The sequence below is a fragment of the Simochromis diagramma genome, unplaced genomic scaffold (assembly GCF_900408965.1).
Source record: "Simochromis diagramma unplaced genomic scaffold, fSimDia1.1 OVJJ01000516.1, whole genome shotgun sequence".
Classification (NCBI taxonomy): Eukaryota; Metazoa; Chordata; class Actinopteri; order Cichliformes; family Cichlidae; genus Simochromis; species Simochromis diagramma.
Genome location: NW_024386938.1, coordinates 1162202 through 1183704, shown reverse-complemented (window position 1 = coordinate 1183704; position 21503 = coordinate 1162202). Strand labels below are relative to the sequence as shown.

The 21503-nt window shown below is 42.3% G+C and overlaps 1 protein-coding gene across 6 annotated transcripts in view; it reads right to left on the bottom strand.

Annotated features, from left to right (window-relative positions):
• caskin1 (CASK interacting protein 1) overlaps positions 1-21503 on the bottom strand; it is a 113708-nt gene that overhangs the window by 33448 nt on the left and 58757 nt on the right. For all 6 annotated transcript variants that reach the window (XM_040037289.1, XM_040037290.1, XM_040037293.1 and 3 more), the window contains exons 3-10: positions 9244-9341; positions 9020-9165; positions 5994-6089; positions 5777-5907; positions 3784-3892; positions 2815-2923; positions 1971-2065; positions 695-812 (exon numbers count right to left, since the gene is read on the bottom strand). In XM_040037289.1, coding sequence (XP_039893223.1) covers positions 695-812; positions 1971-2065; positions 2815-2923; positions 3784-3892; positions 5777-5907; positions 5994-6089; positions 9020-9165; positions 9244-9341 — 902 coding nt within the window. The remainder of the gene's footprint in view (positions 1-694; positions 813-1970; positions 2066-2814; positions 2924-3783; positions 3893-5776; positions 5908-5993; positions 6090-9019; positions 9166-9243; positions 9342-21503) is intronic.

Genomic DNA, 21503 nt, shown 5'->3' with positions numbered 1-21503 from the left:
CACTTTTCACTCATTTCAGGTCATACTGAATAAAAAAAGTCTATTTTCTAAATGTTAGTCATACTGCGTTTAAAAATAGAGGATTATCTGCGTTAAGCTCATTGGCAAACATGTGATCGACAATTCGTTAACCAATGAGCAACCGGTTTCACTGCCAGTGTATGACATCATGGTGACTTCATCCGTCTTTTACACTGTCTGTGGTGGCATAAGAAAGCTGTTGATAATTGTGGGATATATAACCTTGTGTCGACCACCTGAATGTTTTGGGTTTGGGGGTTTTTTGTTATGATTTTTTCCCCAGGTTGATGCTGTACTATCAAAAATTCCACCAGGCTTGGACCTTAACTTGAGCAATGCGAAGATGACAGGTGGCTGTATGGTACCACTTTGATGCTGGCTGACTCACAGACAGCTCCTCTCCCAGTGTATGAGATGAAAGCGATGAAAGTCTCTGATGTGACTTCTATTTTAACTCGCTCTATTCAAAAAAAGCTGGCTGAGGTTTTTATCGAATTTACCTTTAATGTACGGGTTTTACGGATGTTTGCCTCCGAGTATCTCCTGCGTTCGCTCCAAGCGTGCACATGTGCCTGACTCATGTGCAGAAGCTTTTTAGCAGCCAGCTTCATCAAAATTTCAAAAGCAGCTCCAACACAACCTTACATGCGCGCACATATACGCGCAAACTCACCTGTGCGTTTGCTGATGACCTCCACCATGGTGGATGGAAAGTAGCCCACGCGGTCATTTCCTGTCCGGTTGTCATGGATACAGCCTTTCCAGCGTCCGTCGGGGTGCTGCTCCAAAACCTGCGAGGCGAGCACATCCACTACATTAAATACATAATAAATACATAAATACATAAATTAATAAATGATTAATACCACAGAATTTAATTTAAAGCTTTCCAACGTGATTACTTTATAATTCTATTCTTTTAAAAAACACAAAGCTGCACATTTGGTGCTGAATCCCCAAAGTCAACTTGTTCATTCAGACCCTGAGGAAAAAAGCGTTGGCACTACTTGGCTTCCTCACTACTGTAATAAGTCCCCAAAGGCTTCAAACATGCTCATAAATATTCATCACTGCGATGAAGGGAGTGAAAACATGCTTCTGTAAAACACGCTCACGGCAAATAAAGGATGCTGAAACCATCGTCCTTGCATTTCTGATTCCAGTAAACTGCAACGATGGAAAAGTGTCCTATGTGTTAGGCTAATCAGTGGATTGGAGGTAGGACTCTGAGTCTGCAGGGATTACGCAGTGTCACATTTTTTTCAAATGTTTGGTAAATCATTTCATACAAAATGGCACTTACAAATATTCACATATGACACACTTCTTTTAATATTTTCCAGGTTTTTTTTCTTCGTTTAAAACCTGAACGATGAAATCACTGCCAGAAATATGACATTTTTTGTGTGTTTGTTGACCCTTTATATCATTTATTATCAAATTTTAATCTGCATATATGAGTTGTCATTTGTATCACATTTGATACATGAGCCATATTTTTGCAATTGAGTCTTGAAAAATTTGCAATTTATATCATTTTTTGAGGGTAAAAAAAGTCATGCTGATGATGTAGACGTCTCAAAAACTCACAAAAACACATGTAACCAATACAATACGCTTGGCTTTCAAGGGTTAGCTAAAATTAACAATATTGTAACTGCCCCTGATAACCAGCTACTCTAAGAAGGGGAATTTATATTTTTTAAAGAACAATATTCGTGCACTTTTCAAGCTTCAGTGGAGATGTATCCACCTATTTGAACTTCCAGAATTAATAGTTTACACAAAACAGTTAAAAATGATCAGCAGCTCGTTTCAATCATATTATTATGGAAGACAAAGTTTTGCCTCACAAATTTACAGCTTTTTTAAAAATTCATGAGCCTCCAATGAACACAATACACCATCACACTAAATCCTCTTGCTTCTGACAGGAACAGCTGCTTTACCGTGATGACATCTCCTGCTTTGATGTTGAGGCTGGTCAGGTCATAGTTGTTGCAGTAATCCTTCAGAGCTCGAACCTGAAGGGCTGCAGACGCATCTGAGCGGCAAAGAAAGCAAATTATCATTGTGAAGTTGCAACACAATAATGATGAACTGTGCAGAACAATCCTATTGATGTAAAAATGTGTCAATAAAGAACTTTACATTCTCAACATGACATCATTATTAATTTATCACAGTATAGTTTTACCTTTAAAAAGCACGACCAAAAGAAACTTGATAGAAAAGTAAACTGTAAATACATATATGATAATTGAATATATGAATACAGTTTTGAAAAGTATACATTTGTAATTCTATAATTATAATAACGGGTAAACTGGCTGCTTGTTTGAGATGGATGCAGTCTGTACTGCTAGCAGCTGGTTAGCTTAGCACAGGGGTGGGCAACTCCAGGCCTCGAGGGCCGGTGTCCCTGCAGGTTTTAGATGTCCTTGAACAGCTGATTTAAATGGCTAAATTAGCTCCTCAACATGTCCTGAAGTTCTCCAGAGGCCTGGTAACGAACTAATCATGTGATTCAGGTGTTGACCCAGGGTGAGATCTAAAACCTGCAGGACACCGGCCCTCGGGGCCTGGAGTTGCCCACCCCTGGCTTAGCACAATCATTTTGCTGACATGTCATAGCTGATTGATTCCCTCTCTTTCAGTCTTTATACAAAGTTAAACTCACAGATTGCTGGCAGCATCATTTGTACATTTCAAATTAAACTATGTCTGTCCATTGTGCTTTTCATTCGACCATCTATTCCTCTCTTTTGTTACAGATACAAACATCCATCCTACCCCTCAGCAGTTGTTTGATCTCTTTGCTGGCTTGTGTTGCAGTGAACTGGTAGACGATGTCCAGCGCAGTCTGGCTGTACGTGTTTCTCACCGTGGCATTGATACCACTCTGCAGAAGAGGGGACAATTTACAATTCTGGTTATTACATTAACAGCCCTGTAACAGCCGTCTGCATACAGCAAAAAGATCCCACGAAACACACTGTATCCAGCTACTTAGACTCAGAAATGAGAACATCTAGATGCTGATTAAACGCCGTAGGGATGCGATGATTTACCATAATTGACGTCAGGATAACATAACCCTAACTCCCTGGGCCTCTTCTGCTAATTACACCCGCATCTTATTTTTCTGCCGAGGCAGCTGAGAGCCAGAGAGCAATATCACGTTTAAATCTGTTGACACAAATGTAGGCCGAGGGAACAAAGATGAATTCAGTCCAAAGACGCTTCAGGGTGAAGGCTGGTAACCTTTTCGCAGCTCGGGAGCTAAATGACACGGTTAGTTTATTGTGCCGAAACACACACAGTCACTTAAGCATGAAACCTCGTGGCGTGTTCAAATCAACCATACAGGCGGTCGTTTCGTTATTTGCCCTGCTGGCATAATTTTGAGCATAATTATTTCTGATTTTTATTTAGGTGAATATAGGACACACTCAGCATTCATGTCAGTATTTAGTAAAATTATGTTAAATGTTTACTAATAAATATCATGTGTTTTCCAAAACAAATCAGAAACATCAGTTTGAATAGCTTTATGTAGCATTATTATCACTTTGACCTTCAACTTAATCTATTGACCATGGAGGAAAGGTCAGAGGTCAAAGGTGACATGATTGCAAATCTTTAGGTGAGCTGGATTCCAGATTAGTTATGTGCAGTAGTGCAATCCTGCTGCTACCTACTGCACCTCTGCATGTGCACTGAGACACAAACCCAACTCTTTGCAGCTGTAGTTCCACTCACCTCCAGCAGGAGTCTCACTGCTTCAGTCTTTCCACAGAGGGCAGCTTCATGCAGGGCAGTGCCTGCTTTGGTCTGCCTGTTTATGTCGATGCCAGCCTGGATCAGCAGCCTGCCGGGAGAGGCACCAGGCGGAACAGAGAGCGAGAGAGGATAAAACAGGCAAGTTCAATAGTATAATAAAAGACGACGAGGAAAGGTGACGTGAGAAAGATCATTTCAAAAGAGAGAGGTGAGAAAATCAGGAGAGGTGTTAAAACGCTGATGCGCACATGTAAGCATGCGGGAACAAGGGGACTCCAAGGTGGGGGCATGTGCACAAAGGAACATTAAAAAATAGAAAAATATACTTTTGATCAATGTTTACATAAGGAGCCAAATATAATTCCATTTAGTTATTTTGCTGAATCACACTTTAAGCAGGAGATGTTCAGGTCGTTCTGTTTGATACACTGGTTACTTTTTACATACAACATATAAAATATGAAGATGTTGAATATCAGAGAGCTCTGATAGTCTTGAGGAATCCGCTGTGCGCTGCACGGTGTGCTATCTCGGTCTATGGGAGCCAGACCTGAGCTGACCTGAGCTGACCTTGCTCAGGTCAGCTCAGGTCTGGCTTCCTATTTCATGATGTCATTCATCGAGCTTCCTGATTTGCAACAGTAACTCTAAAGACTAATTTTGTTTTATGGATGGCATCTTTTTTACAGTGGTGGAAACAAGCGTCCACCCTCTGATGTCTTTATTAATTATAATGGTGACTGCAGCAGCAGACGGCTGCCCCTCCCTGAGCCTGGTTCTACTGTGGGATTCTTCCTGTGGTGGGAGTTTTTCATCCCCACCATCGCCAAGTGCTTCCTCACAGGGAAACTGAACTTAAGTAGCAAAGACTGAGGATCACTCAGATCTGTTTGGCCACATAGCACACATAGCTACTAAACATCAGCATGGTAAGTGTGATGATATCAGGACACTGATGTTAGCTTCTAGCTTAGCTGCAGGTAATTGAAAAATCTGTGTGTCCATCAGGCCACACAGGCTGTACTTGTTTGTAGCAGCAGTCACTGATAATGTTGGTCTTTTTAATTGGATTTGTCGACAATGAGTACAGAAAATCAGCAGTTTGACCCATAAAATGACAGGATCAGAGAAAAGTTCATTAAAAAATAAATAAATAAACGACAGAAAGAAAATGAAAAAGCTGCCAAAAGCGCGTTTAATTTTCCTCTTACTTTGAGTAAGTGTGCGTGTTGTCTTCCACATGGCTGGCCATGACAAATGAGCATCATTTATCAGTGTCACTTCAGCCACACCGTGCTCCATCAACTATGACAATCTTTATTCTCTGGCTCTGTTTTGAGCTCCTTTTCTCTCCATCTCGTCTTTTACTTCCTCTCTCTCTCCTGTCCTCGTGCTCTCTCTTATCTTCCCTCAGTTGCAGGTCTCTCTCTCATTTCTCATCTTTCACCACCTGCCTTTGTGTGTCCCCGCCAGGCAAGCCGGTGTCTGCACCGACACACACACAGCAGCTCTGAGTTACTTCAAAAGTATTTGAGAGCGAACGGAGAAACTAATGGACTCTGCCGTATGTGCGTTTACCCGCCGTGGCGCATCATTCAGCGGCGATCTTTTCAGGCTCTGTGCTAAACGCTGCCATCACCAAGGCAACGGGAGTCTTTTTGCCGCGATGCACGTTTGCAAAAAAATAAATGAATAAAACACAGATCCATGCTGAGATGAGCTTATAATGACTGAATATTTAGCGTGATAAAGTGCAGTGTGGATTTGGAGTGCCATCAGCTGTCTCCAGATCTCTACAGTGTATTTAGGACTGATGCATCAGCAGTGACTCTCTGCCATTTGCTCCATTATTCTTTGCCTGTGTTGGATTATACGGTTCCCCTGCTGTGTTACACATCTGTTTGATCAGCAGTCTGAGGACATTTAAAGCCAGTTTATCATTAGATGTGTGTGTGTGTGTGTGTGTGTGTACCTGATGATGTCTATGTGTCCATTCTTAGCAGCTAGATGCAGCGGAGACGTCCCATTAGGGTCGGTCGTGTCTCCTTTTTTGGGCTCCAGCAAAGCAGCGCACATGTTACTAGACAGCAACAACTGGACCACCTTACACACACATAAACAAAGAGAAGATAAGCAACTCATTGTTGCAATCTTGTTGACGAATACTGATTGAAACCGTAGGTTCTTACCCCAACTCTGCCGAACTCACAGGCCAGGTCCAGAGGGGTTTTCCCTGCGTTATCCACGATGCACGGGTTGGACTGGTGCTGCAGCAGCATCTCAGACTGGAGACGGGGCACACAGACACATGAGACGAAAATCCATACGCTCAAAGGGCGCAGAAAAGGGCACGAGTCTATCACAAGGATCACAATGTGAGAAAACAGCCTCTCACAAAACAGAGATGAAGACGTAGAATCAGAGCGCTTTTCAATACTGAGCTGTTTCCCTTATGACACAGACTTTTGTAGGCTTTTCTTTTTTTAAATAAACAATTTTAATACTGAGGGTTTTTTCAGAAGTTACATTTTAACAGGCTTCTGACAAACACCATTTCCCATGATCCTCTACAAAGCAAAACTCTTAATTTGAAAAGCTCTGAAGGTAGCATCGAGCGTTTACTCGATCCACGCCACAGGAACAAAAGAGTAAGGAGTGTAAAGGTGCGTTCGCCAGCTTGGTAACTAGATCGTTTGCAAAGCAAATTAAAGGAAGGATCAGTGTCTCACAAGGAGCCGCCCGAACAGCTTCAACCTGCTTCAGCACATATTGTCCAAGATTTTGTAAATGATCTGCAGGGATGAATACCATACTTCCCCGTTTGGTGTTGTGATGATGGCGAAGTCTTACCAGCGATTGTGAATAAAGTTTGTGGCGCACTCAGTCGGGTTGAGACCTGCTCTGCAGGACAAACTCTATGACAACATAAACTTGTTTCCAGCACAGGGCTCGAGAGTGCGACCACATTTCTCAATGGCGCGACTAAAAAAAATCCCAGGTCGCACCGGTGCGACCAGCTGTTCAAGTAAAAAAAAGTCTCTGCAACTCTGAAAGTCTGTGTGGTCAACAACAGACACACATCAGGCCCATATCGTGGTCTAAACCAATCAGAGATGGTCTCAGATGTTCACTTTGAGCCACTTTTAATTTTGACTTTCATCTTATCCTATATATCTTGAGATATTTTAAGTTTCAGCTCAGTGAAGCACTTTAAGCACAAGAACTTTTTCAGCACCGTATTTGTCAGACTATAAGGCGCACTTAAAGTCCTTTCATTTTCTCAAAAGTGCGCCTTATGTATGAATTCTGGTTGCGCTTACTGACCGTGGACTGATTTCATGTGGAGCACGGCGCTCAAAGATCTGTCAAAAATGTTTTAGTACGACTTTGGTAGCTACGAAGCCGCACCGCTTCATGGATTGTTGGAGCATTACAGCTACTGTAGTCGGGAGCCAAACACAGTAATATGTACCGTGCTTCAACATAATATTACCGTATTGTGCGTGCAGGACCCCAAAATGGCAGCTGTTAAGAGACATGCTTACAAAGCGGATTTCAAACTCTATCAGTCACACAGTAGAACATGGGAATAGAGCAGCTGCGAGAGAATTCAACATTAATGAATCAATGCACGGAAGTGGAGGAAGCAAGAAGAAGTTTGACTTATCTGACTGTTTTGTTTCTAATGCGCCTTATGGTCCAAAAAATACAGCAACTTATGTTTCTTGTAGAAATGTGCTCCAACTTTGTGTTGACAAGATTGTAAGTTAATCATTTACAAATCAATATTGTCTGTATGGGCAACAATTAAAAAACGTGAACATGCAAAGCTGCGGTGTTAAGCGATGCGGTTGAAAAATTTGGGTGCACCTTTGTGCTGGTGCACCAAAGAAAAAAGTTCGAGCCCTGCAGTGGAGACATAGCAGTATCAGCCTACTACCACTCGCATCAGGATGGAAATGTTTCATCACATTTGATCTCTGATGTGAAATGACCCGTCCATGTGAGGAGCCAAGTGGGCACAAACCGTGCCAGCCCACGTCCCCTGCAGCACAACAGCCCTGCAGCCGTTTAATTTGTAATACAGTAAATAACTCATCCATTACGTAACGCCCTCGGGATTTCATAATGGAACAAAAACATAAAACAGCATCGATGGAAGGCACAGCACAATCCCAGAATGTGACGCCTCGCATGTTAGAGACTCCATTCTACATTATGCTGCATAAAAATACTATAAAAATGTTCTGCTCTCTGGTTAGACTGGATCAAGTGTGCAGAACAATAAGATGTGCAAAGGTTTCAACACACTGAAGGCTGCATCGGTCTGTTAAAGGGACGGCCTTCTGACATTCAGACACAGGCCAGTTTGACTTCGTAGGCTATAAATGTTTACAGCTGACGATGTTTGTTAAGAAAAAAGAAGAATTCAGTAAATGCTGAGAGCGAGGCTGCACCACAGCAAGGAGTTCATTATGTTTTCCTTTCTTTGCAGCTTAAAATGAACAAATGAGAACGATACTGTGGGCTGAAGCCTCTAGTGTCTGTGTTTTTAAATGTCTCCTGAATGCTTTCAGTGCTTTCAGTTTGCTTTGTTGGATTACAAATGATTCATTTTTCATCTGTAGTCAGTTTCTGTAACTTTTTGTATTTGATCTTCCACATGGAGCGCGGCTGCAGGTTAAAGCTTCAGTCCAGTTTGTTACCCTCTATAATCAGATATTGAATCAAGTAGCAGCAGCGCGTCTCCAGCTGTGCAGCCAGGAAACGCACATCTCTTCTTTTTTCTACTGCATGTTACCTGCTGCACTTGATCTGCTATATTTGACTGTTGTTTCTCTGCTAAGCCTGCTTAAGTACAGATTTAGTAGTTTGTTTACATTTACTGCTAATTGTGCCGATATATAAAAAAGCATGTGTGACTCCAGCCCATTTAAAGCAGTAGACATGCTCCTCGAAACAACTGACGTTTATTTCACCTCTGTGACTTTTCTCTCCTCTGTTCTTCACTCAGTTAGTTTGTGCAGACTGATGTCTTTGGTGCTTTTTAAAAAAAAACTCTCCCTCACCACATCCTGCTGGCCATGCTCAGCTGACTAGTGCAGAATAACTAATGGCCACAATATGTTACGCAAATAATATTGAGATTAGCATCTTCCTCCTGTGCTGCTCTCGTGCAGTGTTTGCTTCTTTGGTAAAACTACATGATACTCACCACATCATAGTGGCCGTGCTGTGCTGACAAGTGGAGAGGAATTTGTCCTTCGTCTGATTGGCCGTTGACAGACGAACCCGATTTCAGCAGCATCTTCATGGGCTCTGCCTTCCCCTGCCAGGCTGCGTAGTGCAGCGGCCGCATACCTGCAGACCCACAGCGCGTAAACACAGGACGTGTCCATCGCACGCTCAGCTGCAGTACATCATCATGTGTTTCTTTACCTTTCTGGTCTCTGATGTCGACAGCAGCCTGTGACTCCAGCAGCAGAGAGATGAGCTCCAGGTTCCCATTAAGGGCAGCATGATGCAGCGGAGAAAACCTGTAGCACACACACACACACACACACACACACACACACACACACACACACACACACACAGGTCATTGATAAACGGCGAGGCTTGGCGTGACAAATAGATTTAATAGCAGCTGATTAGGCTACAGCTGTATCTGCTGCAGAGCTACAAACTCCAGCACAGCAGCAGAGATGAGATGGTGGGATACAGTCACAGGAGGAGAAGTATTTCATCAAGGAAAGGACGCGGTGACTGTGCACAAGGATAAAAAGCAAGCAGATGAGACCGATACGTCAGCCTTGATGTATCAGCCCAGTCTGAGGAGGAGACGACAGGCCAACGTAAATGAAAGCAGGGATAAAACAGCCTGTTTCTGAGCCTTCCTAACATGCACACCTTCTATCTGACTCAGATCTGCTGTGACATGTGTGTCCTCGCTCCTCTGCCTGATTTGCTCCTGGCTGTCAAACACTGTCACAGTCGAGCTCGAGGAGCGTCTGCAGTTACCGTGACAAATCGTGAAGCCGAGGTAGAAAGCGTGTCTCCTGTTAAAATGCAGCCACATGAAATTTTTACACAGATTCAAACACACACACAAATATAATAAATAATATTTAACTTTTATTGGACTGGACTAAAAAGGTCATGAGAAAAAAAGATCCAAAGAAAAGTGACCTGAACGGAGCCGTTCGTTAGCCTGTGCTTAAGCATGTTTTACACCGCGGGTGTTAAACATGTCTGACACCACCGTGTTGGTGACCAGGAATCTGGCAGGAAGTGACCGATCAGAGCATGCACACAGAAAGCTGAGAATGCACATTATCTGATTGACTCATACGTATATAAATACATACAGCGTTGTGCACAAGACACAAGGAGATATTTTGAATGCCTCCTTATTTTGTGCTTACTTCAAATGTTTAGTACATTTAGTAACCTTGATTTGTTAAATCATCAGTGGGCGGTGTTTTACCAGTGGCTGAGTTCACAGGTTTTCTGACGTGCGATGAACCACTTGCTATTTCCTCAAAAGACTGAACTGATTGAACTATAACTGGCAGCTGAAATCATACATGTTTTGGACACGGAGGGATTGTTTCTTCACATTCATCCGACAGCTTCAGCTAACTCGTGAAAGATTCAAACTATTTTAAACAGGAATTTACGAGAAGCACCTGTGAAGAGGCTGTGATTCGAGTTTGACTGGTTCATGCTGAGGAGCATTTCTACTGCGGGACCCACCACACACACTCTGGCCTCCAGCTGGTTGTATTTTGGTTGTATTCCTATAGAACAGGAGGGTTGCTGAGTGCAAATGTAATAATTAAATGTGAATCTCTGTTAAATATGAACCATTTATCACAGTTATTTGCAGAATGACGCAACGTTTACAGCAACTTTTTTTCCATTTTTTAATTGAGTTCGAGAGGTAATTTATAAACAGTTGGTCTGTGTGACCATTCACATTAACACATCATGTGATCCCAAAATTAATTTGAATGGTTTAATATTTGCCAATAATCCATCTGCACAGCAAAGCCACTCGTGTAGCTTCAATGTTAGCTTCTAGCACTTGCATAGCACTTTATTCAGCTGACGTGTAGCAACTTGTGCACGTCCACATCTCCCTTCAGTTGCAACGTATGCGCACTTACATGTGAATAAAAAGGGCTGAGAGAGACTCCAATAACAATATAAAGCATTTCCAGATTCCAGAGTTTTACCTCCAGTTGGTGCTTCACTGACTGGTAATTATGTAACAGACTACATCCTCTCATTTGTTTTAAAGATGCTCCTTTTCTTTTAAAACGTGTCTGTTTTTTCTGTTCAGGAGCAAAGTAAAAGCAGCGTTCTCTGTCTGATAACACAAATCAATGGGTCCTCGTGTTTTCAGCTCTCCCGGCTCTATGGGGTGTCCTTGACCTCAGTCTGGATAAATGATGCAATATATCACCATTAAAAAGGCCAAATAATAATACACACAAGGTGCACCTGTGAAATCATTAACAAAACAAAAAGAAAACAAAGGAACATTTTCTGTCTACAGGTTTGTGCACACGTCTGTCACTCTTACATCTTCCTCCACAAGAACTCGTCTCGTAGTTGGAGATTTGTTTGTGGGTGTATCGCATTTAATGATGTCGCAGAAAGAAATCATAAATGTAAATGCAAATTATGAGGTTGAAGCTGGGGACTAAAGGAAAGCAGCACCACTGAAATAACACAAAAACCAAAGCGACGACAGTCGTCTGTAGACAGAACAAAGGACAGGAGACAAAACTGGAAATTCACATCTTTTTACAGACAAGCTTTCTGGATGTGGCCGTGCGAGGCGTGTGCATCGACAACGAGCTGTGTCATAATCCTCTGCATCTCCGCAGCGACTCGTCTTCTTCCATTCGTGTTTAACTGCAGGGTTAAAAAAGGATAGTCTTACATAATGCTGCAATAGGCTGAGCCGGAAGGAAATGTGTGTGTCTGTGTCTCAAGACTGTGTCAGTGGGGTGTATGTTTAGGGGGAGGGAAGCCCTTGGTTTTGGCAAGTACTCTAGTAAAACCTTCCATGAAATATTCATACGCTTCTCCTGTTATTCTTCCTCATTTAAACCAAACCCTCGTCTGTCTCACTCTCAGCAGCTGATACGACGTCTCTCTGCAGCCTCATCCTTCCTCTCCAGGGTGTTCCTCGCTGCCTCATCTCTTTGAACTCTTTTTCTCCACTGTTTCCATCTTTTGCTTCCAGTTCCTGAGCCCCAAAGTCCTCCAGCAACGACTGTGCAGCCAGTTATGCTACACTCTTCATACTATGGAGGCACCTGTCTGTCTTTGAGTAGTGATGGTGTGCTTATAGACATGGAAACAAAGGGAGATATTTGGAAATACCAAACACTTTCCAAACATTTCAATGTATTCTGCATTCTCTGATATGTTATCTTAGATTAGCACAAAGTCGTACTTCTCTCTCTTTTGAAAGGTTTTTGCGGTTTTGAGATCCTGATGCTCCGTCTGTAAATGTGTAAAGACAAAGGTTGTCCAAAATATCGATGTAACGTCACTGCAACGCTGAATAAAGTTCTGTGTGTGGTCTGGCTCCAAACATGCTCTCCAAATACAACACTGACATTTTGTAATGTGTTTGCAGCTCTATATTTACCACACGGCTAAATCCTGCTGGAGTGCCCCTTTAAAACACTAGCAGCTAAAGACAAATACAACACAAGCCACAACCCGCTCTCAAAGACAACACTGCGCGCTGTTCTTGAATCCATATCCTACATCCATGTCAGACACCAGGGAGGCCACTTTAATATCTCGGGTTTTCACCTGCTGCCTGTTTATTTATTTTTCTCCTATGAGCCTCACGAACGCGTCTCTTTCCCTCCTTCTTCATTTTTATGCCTCTACTCCAAATCAGCTTTATAACTCCTCTGCCCTGTAAGCACACACAGTCTGTTCATGCAGTTTTGCTGCGAGCCTTGTACCGGCCCTTTTCACCTGTCACACACACACACACACACACACACAGACACACACACAGACACACACACAGACACACACACACACACACACACACACACACACACACACACACACACACACACACACACACACACACACACAGACACACACACAGACACACACACACACACACACACACACACTGTAAAGCCACATGGCTTGACCCATTTTCAGTAATGAGACATTTCTTATGCCTGTCAAGCTTTCCCGAGAAGCACGCCGCTCCAACAATCACACACTGGACTGAGGAGAGAGAAGAAAGGAAGGACGCCAGTCTGTCTCGTCACTCGTCTCTCCCGTCTGCTGGCGCGCAGTTCAGACGAGCTGCGTCTATGACAAACCGCATGTAAACCTGTTAATGTGTGTGCGTGTGTTGTTGCCAGCTCCTGGCTCACATATCACGCCGTCCTGTGTCTCTGTTGTCTGCTAATCAATGTCTGTCACGTTGCCTGTACAGAAAGTGTGGGTCCTTTAGTTTCTCCTACTTTTTTCAGGCCATTAAACGCACCGCGCACACCCTTCTGTACATAATACCGGCTTTGTTTATTTATGCTTTTTATTCTTTTAGTTTAGTTATTTATTGCATTTATTGTTTGTGTGTTGTCCTCAAAGTAAGAATGTCATTGCTCAGCATATACACAGATAGTGATCCCTCTCAATAGAAGAATGTGCTGTTTTAATACTCTGATTACTTCATTTTCAGCTCCTGAAGATTCACAAATAATCTAAAACCACCAGCAGCTACAATAACGAGCCACTGGGCAACGAGCTGCTTCTATAACAGCTCCTCTGCCTGCTGTGGGCAATGAAATCGTTGTCGTTGTCATAATTACAAGGACTGAGAAGAATTTCCAGTGGACCTGTGCTGTTGTGGGCCCACTGTGGGCTATTAATATTGCAGCAGGCTTAGCTGACAGATGACAGTCACACACACACACTGGTTAGGTCACAACCCAGTTAAAAGTAGGGGAGAAAAACATGTGGCTGCTTCCCAATGTGGTACAGTTCACCATGGACCTGACCTGAAAAGAGCTGCTATTCTCTAAATAACCAGTCCTGTACAAATAAACTCTGTTTGCTCGTGTGCTTAGTTTATGTGTACATGTCCAAACAAGCTCGACATGTTAAACCTTTAGTTTTACTAACTCTCACTGTAGGTTACCTCCTTAAACACACACACACAGTCTATTCATTTAATTGCCTTCGAGCCTACCTTTTTATGTACAGAGAAATTATTAGCTCTTGTCGGTCATGGTCCAGGCTGGCTGCTACTTCGTGGGGAATGTTTTTCCATTCCTGCCTCTAAATCCAGGTGTTTCCCTCCTTAGGTGGAGTTCCTTTTTCCTGCTCTTGCTCATCTTACCTGCAGGTCATCATCATCATCATCACCATCGGAGCCAGTATTTAAGGACCAGCTCGAGCCGCCATTCTTCACCTGACCGTCTACCTGTGTCTTCTGTGATCCACGGCCCAGCTTCTCCACCGGACACTCACCTGGCCGCTCGCTCTAGATATCCTGCAAACCCACCCAACCCAATTCTCCTCTTTTATCAGTGAAACCACCCCCTGTGACACTGAGTGCATGTGATTACCTGTTAACCACGTCTCAGATGTTTAACCTGACTTTGACAACCAAGGTGAAAATGAAATAAAGGAGGAGCTTGCCTAACATGTGGGTTACAGTTGCTCCAAGACAGTAACAGTAACAGATTAAACTAATTAAATAATACATATATACCAGTTTACAAATTTAAGAAACAGCACTAATATATACAGATCACTCAGTTATAAATATCAAGAGTATTACACAAGTTAAATCAATATGATTGACGTTTAATTCTAACCTGTGAAACGTTGTCATTTGTTAACCGCGTTGTATGAAGCTTTAAATATGCCAAAGACAACAGTTTGACAAGTATAAAATAGTATTTTTGCACCAAAGGTGCCACCTCTGCCTGCCGGTGGTGCATACTGCGCTCGTCCTTCCATATAAAATTATTTAACCTCTTTTTGGTTAAATCATTTGTATTGATTTGACTTGTTCTAGTTCCAGCTCCAAGTAAATAAAGCCAATTCATCGTAGCGTTTTTAGGCCTTATATCTTTAAGTAGCATGTTCAGTGTGTTTATTTCCAGAAAAGCCTCCGTCCTCTGTGATACTTTCCAACAGCAAACCTCTACGCGTGCACATTCACACCCACTACAGTGAATACATAATGGCAGCTCTTCTGTAATGTCCTCTCATGTCTCAGTGGACATCTCCTTGTCAGGCTTTATAAAGAGGAATCTTCATCCTCGGTAAGTGGTTTGTTGTTGTCAGGTCGCTTGTGTCAATCGTACACATGTGAAAAGCCTTTGCTCTAATTTCTCATTTCCTCCGTTTTCAAAATATCTAAATATAACCAAACGAGCATTTTTTTATAGATTCCTGCTGTTTGTAATCACAGTGCAACACCAGCCTCCATTTTCACTCTGGAAACGTTGTTTTGTACACATGCACTGACGATGAAAGTTGCCAGCTATGACACGAGCTTCTTCTTTCTTCTTTTGCAGTTCATTAGGAGTCTTCGAGCCGCTGCCAAGAGGAGCAAATGAATCTAAAGTGAATCAGTTTATGCAGACTCATTACGTGCAATATTTATCCTGACCCATACATTTCTCTCAGAAACAATATTCATGAGTTATTTGCGCCTCATACCAGCCGTGTTACCATCACCCGTACCATTACTGTGAGAGGAATTAGGGGGCAAACAGGCAATAACAGTAAACACACTAATTAGATTAAACTGTTTAGTTTCACTCAGAGTGGGAACGCTGCTCTGCAAGGATTACTCTTCATCTTTATCTTTGCAGAGGCCACTGTGTTTCGCACGCTTCGCAGTCTTTTTTAGCTCAGTTTAAATCATCCTCACCAGCTGAAGCTGGCATGAGTCGAGCTCCAAGGAATTTGCATTTCTATCTTCTCTTGTTTCCTGCTGCATTAAGTAGACAATCATGGATGAAGTGACAGTGAGTGAGCCAGACTGACGGAAAAAAGACGGACCACCGTGGAAGGAGAAGCAAAAACAAGAGCGCTCAGGATTCGTGGGAACTCCTGGTACAAATGCTGATATTTATACTTGCATTCTAACTTAATTAAAGTTCACTCATGCATTTACATTTTTGTCCACTTTGTCTTTTGAGCTAAACTGTTTAATTTATTTTTCTTTTACAGTAGTACATGCTGATGAATTTAATTTCACTAAGTACCAGTTTTCAGAGCAGCGTGTCGTGTACATCAATTAAAACAAGTACAGCGAAGTCAAAGCGATTCTGTTACAGCATCAGTCAAAAATGAGCTGGGTTATAGTTGCAATGTGCAAACGATTCCAGCCCAGAACTAATCCAGAGGAGTGGAACACAGAGGAAAAAATGCTTGGAGATCCACTGTTTAAACCACATAGTTTTGGTATTCAGAAGTTAGAATAGAATAGAATAGAATTCAACTTTATTGTCATTGCACATGCACAGGTACAGGGCAACGAAATGCAGTTTGCATCCATCCAGAAGTGCTTTAGTGATATAGATATATTACAATATATATTAGCAATAATATAGATATGTGAGTATATTACAGAAATGGGTCTATTATGGTATGTTATAATGTACGCGGTATGAGTATGTTGTGAATATTCTATAACTATAAGTATGTACAGGCTGTAGTGAGTACAGCTATGTACAGGCTATGAACAGGATATAATATGAAAAACTATACAGAATATGAAATAAATAACTTTACAGAATCTGAGATATACAGCTATACAGAAATGGGAACTATCAAGTTGTAAACAGTTGTAGGATTAAGATTATCGAATGTACAGAATAGATTATTTACACAGAGCTATACAGTAGTGCAGTTAAGATAAGTGAGGGTGTAGATAGTTTCTACAGAGGCTATATAAAGTGCTGGTGGTTGTGAGTGGTGGTTCAGTCCATGTTATTATTGTGTGTTTGAGGGTACAGTTGTCCATTGTGTGTAGGTTCAGTCCATGAGTTTAACGTGGGTCAGTTAGTCCCTGCCTCTCTTGTGGGTGGTCTTACTTACTGGTTGGTCAGGCGTTGGAGCCATTTGGGGAAAAATGTAACCACAAGCAAAATTAGGTTGCTGTTGGACTCCACAGATTCAGGACTCCTACTGCTCCTCTTTCCACAAGGTCATGGGCATGGTGGAAATGGTACAAGAATACAAATACCCAAGAGATCACTTAAATAAGAAGGTCGATCGGTCCACGTACTCTGGATACATGAAGGTTAATTCCCCACTCACCATGCGGACCAGTCTTTATCGTTCGAGCTCAGGTCGTCGACCAAAGGGCTGGGACCAAGAGGGTCCTGCACCCTTCCAAGGACAGCAATCTTCTGGACAGAGATCTCAGATGTCGTTCCTGGAATCTGCTGGAGCCACTTGCCAAGGTTGGGGGTCACTGCCCTGAGTGCTCAGATGTTCTCTAGCTAGTTAGCAATCACTAGTTTGTCCATATATATCTGGAAATTTCACAGGATCTTAGATCAGTCATTCTTGACCACCCTGGGGAGCGTCTCCCAGTTTGACCTCGGGACTTCCAGGCCATACTCGGCGCAGATGTTCCTGTACACTATGCCGGTCACTTGGTTATGGCGTTCCATGTATGCCCTGCCTGCTGGCATCTTGCACCCTGCTGTTATGTGCTGGGTTGTCTCAGGGGCATCTTTACACAGCCTGCGCTTGCACAGACAGAACCCAGCCTCTATGGATCTTGTGCTAGGAGCTTGTTCCTGTGCTGCTGTGATTAGTGCTTCTGTGCTGTCTTTCAGTCCAGCCGCTGATATTATTTATCGATATCAGCTGCTATTCCATGCATTTCTTCCATGATGGCTCCCCTTCTTACTCCTCTCTTTCCTCTGGTTTCTGCTGCCTGAAGTATTCACGAAGCACACAATCACTTATGGCCATCTTCCTGATGTACACATGGACCTTTATTGTTTTATGTTGGATAGTGGTTGTGACACTCACCAGTCTTTGGCCTCCTTCCTTCCGCTACAGTCTCAGGATGCTGGACTTGGAATAAAACCCTCCATGCATGGTCAGGTGCTTCCTTGTCTTGATGTCATTGGTCCATCTCCTCCTTTGGCCACCCTTTCATCCCAGCGGGTATCTAACCACCAGCAGGGCATAGGTGCTAATTGTCCTAATCTTGTTCTTCCCATTCAACAGACTCTTCAGGCATTCCCTTACACCCTGTCGGCATTTGGTGGTTGCAGCTTTCCCAGCGGCCTCTTCCTGATTACCATTTGCCTGTGGGATTCCAGGGTACTTAGCTATCCTCAATCTCTGCAATGTTGCTTTCTGGTAGTACAATCCTTTCAGCTCTATGAGAAGAGTGTTAATCACAGGGAGTAGGGCTCAATGTAAAAATGTAGTTTCCTGTTTTGGTTTAGGAAGTAATGTTTTATTTAAAAATGACTAAGTGGCTCTCAAATACAGTCCAGAATTATCTAGATCCATGCAAGTGTTCCACCTACTGTCATTTCCACCAAGAGTAACACATGTTGGGATGCACTGAGAGATATAACCTAACTTTAGTTAGCAGTTCATGCATCTGAAAGAATGCACATCGAAGACACTCCTGCAGCAGCCTCGCTCGCTTGGCTAATTTTCTATCAATTTCTTGATTCCCATCAGGGGTCGGCTACGTTTTTTTGTGGTTCTGTTAGTAACACAAGAATTGTTGGATATGATTCATAGGCGAGGGTGCATATTAGAAAGGAGGAATAGAGAGCTAGCATGTGAATGAGGGTGAAGTGAGTCACCGGGAGAATTTAAAGTTGATTTACTGATCGTTTCATGGCCGTCGCATTCTGACGGCCCAATAACAAGCACCTGCAGCCTGCATTTCCACCTCCGCACAATCCTTTACAACCCTCATTAAACCCAACTCAAACATAACTGTAACACAACAAAGAGAAGACATAGAAAGAATATCATAACGTCTCTCCTTTGTTGTTTTCTTGGAAGTGTGTTTCAGATGACGCTGTGTTTTTTTTTACCATCATTGATTGTTGTGAAGTGCAAAAAGGTGCTAGCAGGGGATTTACAGTATGCCGTTTGGGACACTCGTTTGACGAATGTCTGCCTTAAAGCAATGGTTTATTTATTCATGCAGCTAATCTTTAAGGAAAATGTGCTTGTTATAAACTGAATGTATATTAATCAAGTAATTTTCATTTAACCATATTCCATTAAATTCAGCATTTTACATTGTACTCATGTAACAAACGTACAGGAGAAAATTCATTGTAATCAAACTAGTTAAAGTCAGTATTTTGTTTCACATAACCAGGCTTGAATGGAAAACTTGAGTATAAGTGATTTTTATAAGACAACTGCACAGATATATCTGATAAAAATGTTGTTTCCTTTTTATTTTTGCATGGTTTTAGTTATTTCACTGCAATGTACATGTCATTGTTGGATAGGTCCTTTGGCATGTTTATAAAAGGTGACGGGTCAAGTCAGCTTTATTTGTATAGCTCAATATGTCAGATCACAGGCTTGCCTCAAGGGGCTGCACAGCCTGAACAGTACGAAACACCCTCTGTCCTATGACTGATCTGGATGAAGAAAAATAGTTCTCTCATAATCTGTTCTGCCTAGGAAGGTCTGGAGAATTTCTTCTAGATGAGTGCCTAAATGCAGTTTGTCTTGCTCCATAGCATTCTTGACACTATCCGATTGTTCAGTCTGACGTCACTAGCCGTGTCTGGGCCTAAACTCCGCTGCAGGTCCATATATCAAACGATCACTATGGCATTACTGAGAGTTGAAAAACTGTCTAAAGTCTTTCATCTTTAATAAAATGATCAGCGTTCTGCTCTACCAGGTGTAACAATTGAGTTTAACATCCAGGCATCCATGAAAACGGAATTTATGACATTTAACGGAGTTAGAAGTTAGCAGGAAGTTAGCTCGCTAGCTTCTATCTAAATACAATATAGCATGTCCTGACTGCGGGGTTTTGGAAACAAATTAAAACGTACAGCTCTGTTATCACTTCCAGCATAAATGAAGACAGAAAACTAAACAGCAGTGACGTTTGTAGGGTTACTGAAGTTGGGCTAGCTGCTATATAATGATGTGCTATGTGACCGCTAGCGACACAGCTATGTTAGCATAATATAAACAAGCTAACTTTTTTTCCACTCGATAAAAGTTAACCTGAGTGTTCTCGGTGGTCAGGAACAAATGTAATCGCATGGCAGGATGCTGTAAAAGGACCAAACTTCAGTCAGGAGAACAACTGAGATAATCCATCCACAATACGAGGTTAGTCATTCATATACTGCTGCATGGGCTGGGCTGTAGTTACATCCTAAGGTTTTAAAAACTGAGCTTAAATAAATGATTAGCGGTAATAAAAGCCGAGGGAGGTCAACAGTGATCACTGACTGTTTTAGGAGCTTTTTGAGATTAAATAGAAGAAAATACAAAACATTAAACATGTTAACAACACAAAAGCCATATTAAACGCAGACTACTTTAGGCCCGGAAGTAGGATTCGCCACGTCATCACTGAATGACCGGATGAAGCGAGAACAGTCTGAAACAGTCTGCTGAAGGGTTTAAGAAGCCTGCAAGAGCCCTGAAATTGGTAGCATTTGATGCAGAATCTAAGCCCTCTGCTGTTTACAGGCTACTGCACCATAAATGTGATCCCGTATATCAGCGGTCCCCAACCCTTTTTGTGCCACAGACCGGTTTAATGTCAGACAATATTTCACGGACCGGCCTTTAAGATGTCGCAGATAAATAAAACACAAAAAAAGATACGACCAAGACAAAAACTGTGGTATATTGTACATGTAATAATAAACACGAATCCACGGTGTAATTGTGTAACTTTATTAGCAGCGTCCTCCTGAAATGCGCCAACAACATTGAGAGTAACATCCTCCTCTCTGCCCCTTAATGCTCTCTGGTCGCTATGGTAACACGTAAATATTTATTTCAAAATAAGACACACAACTACAACACGGGATGAAAACCCTGAAAACCATAAATTTCACACCCGAGCCTCAACTCTTGCGGCCCGGTACCAAATGACTCACGGCCCGGTACCAGTCCGGGGCCTGGGGACCACTACTGTATATGACATCAAGGTATATAAACCGTGGTGGATTTCATATTAAACATGACCATTAAATCAAGGGATCATTGCAGGTACAAATGAGCCAAAAGCTCAGCCCACATCCCCAATACGGTCACCTCAGGCATACAACTCTGGCTGCGAGCACAGAAGCTCCACCCACTATTCAAATTAAAATAAATGTTTTGGTTGCAAGGGACAGCCAATCAGAAGAGAGATAGCTTACAGGGAATGGAACTAAAACTGCATGGTCTCTGAGGGACACCAAGACCTATTGGAAGATACAAGGGGATTATTTCGGACAACTAATCATGCAAAGCTACTCTATTACAGACAAAGATGAAGATGTATGGAGCTGGAGGTTAAAATGTAGCAACTCTGGATTCTTTTCCCTTCAACTTCAGAACAATAACCCATAATGACAAACTAAAACCATGTTTGTAGAGTTTTACAAATCATATCAGGATGCAAACAGGTACCAGACCTCTCTGTAGACCTCTGGTAT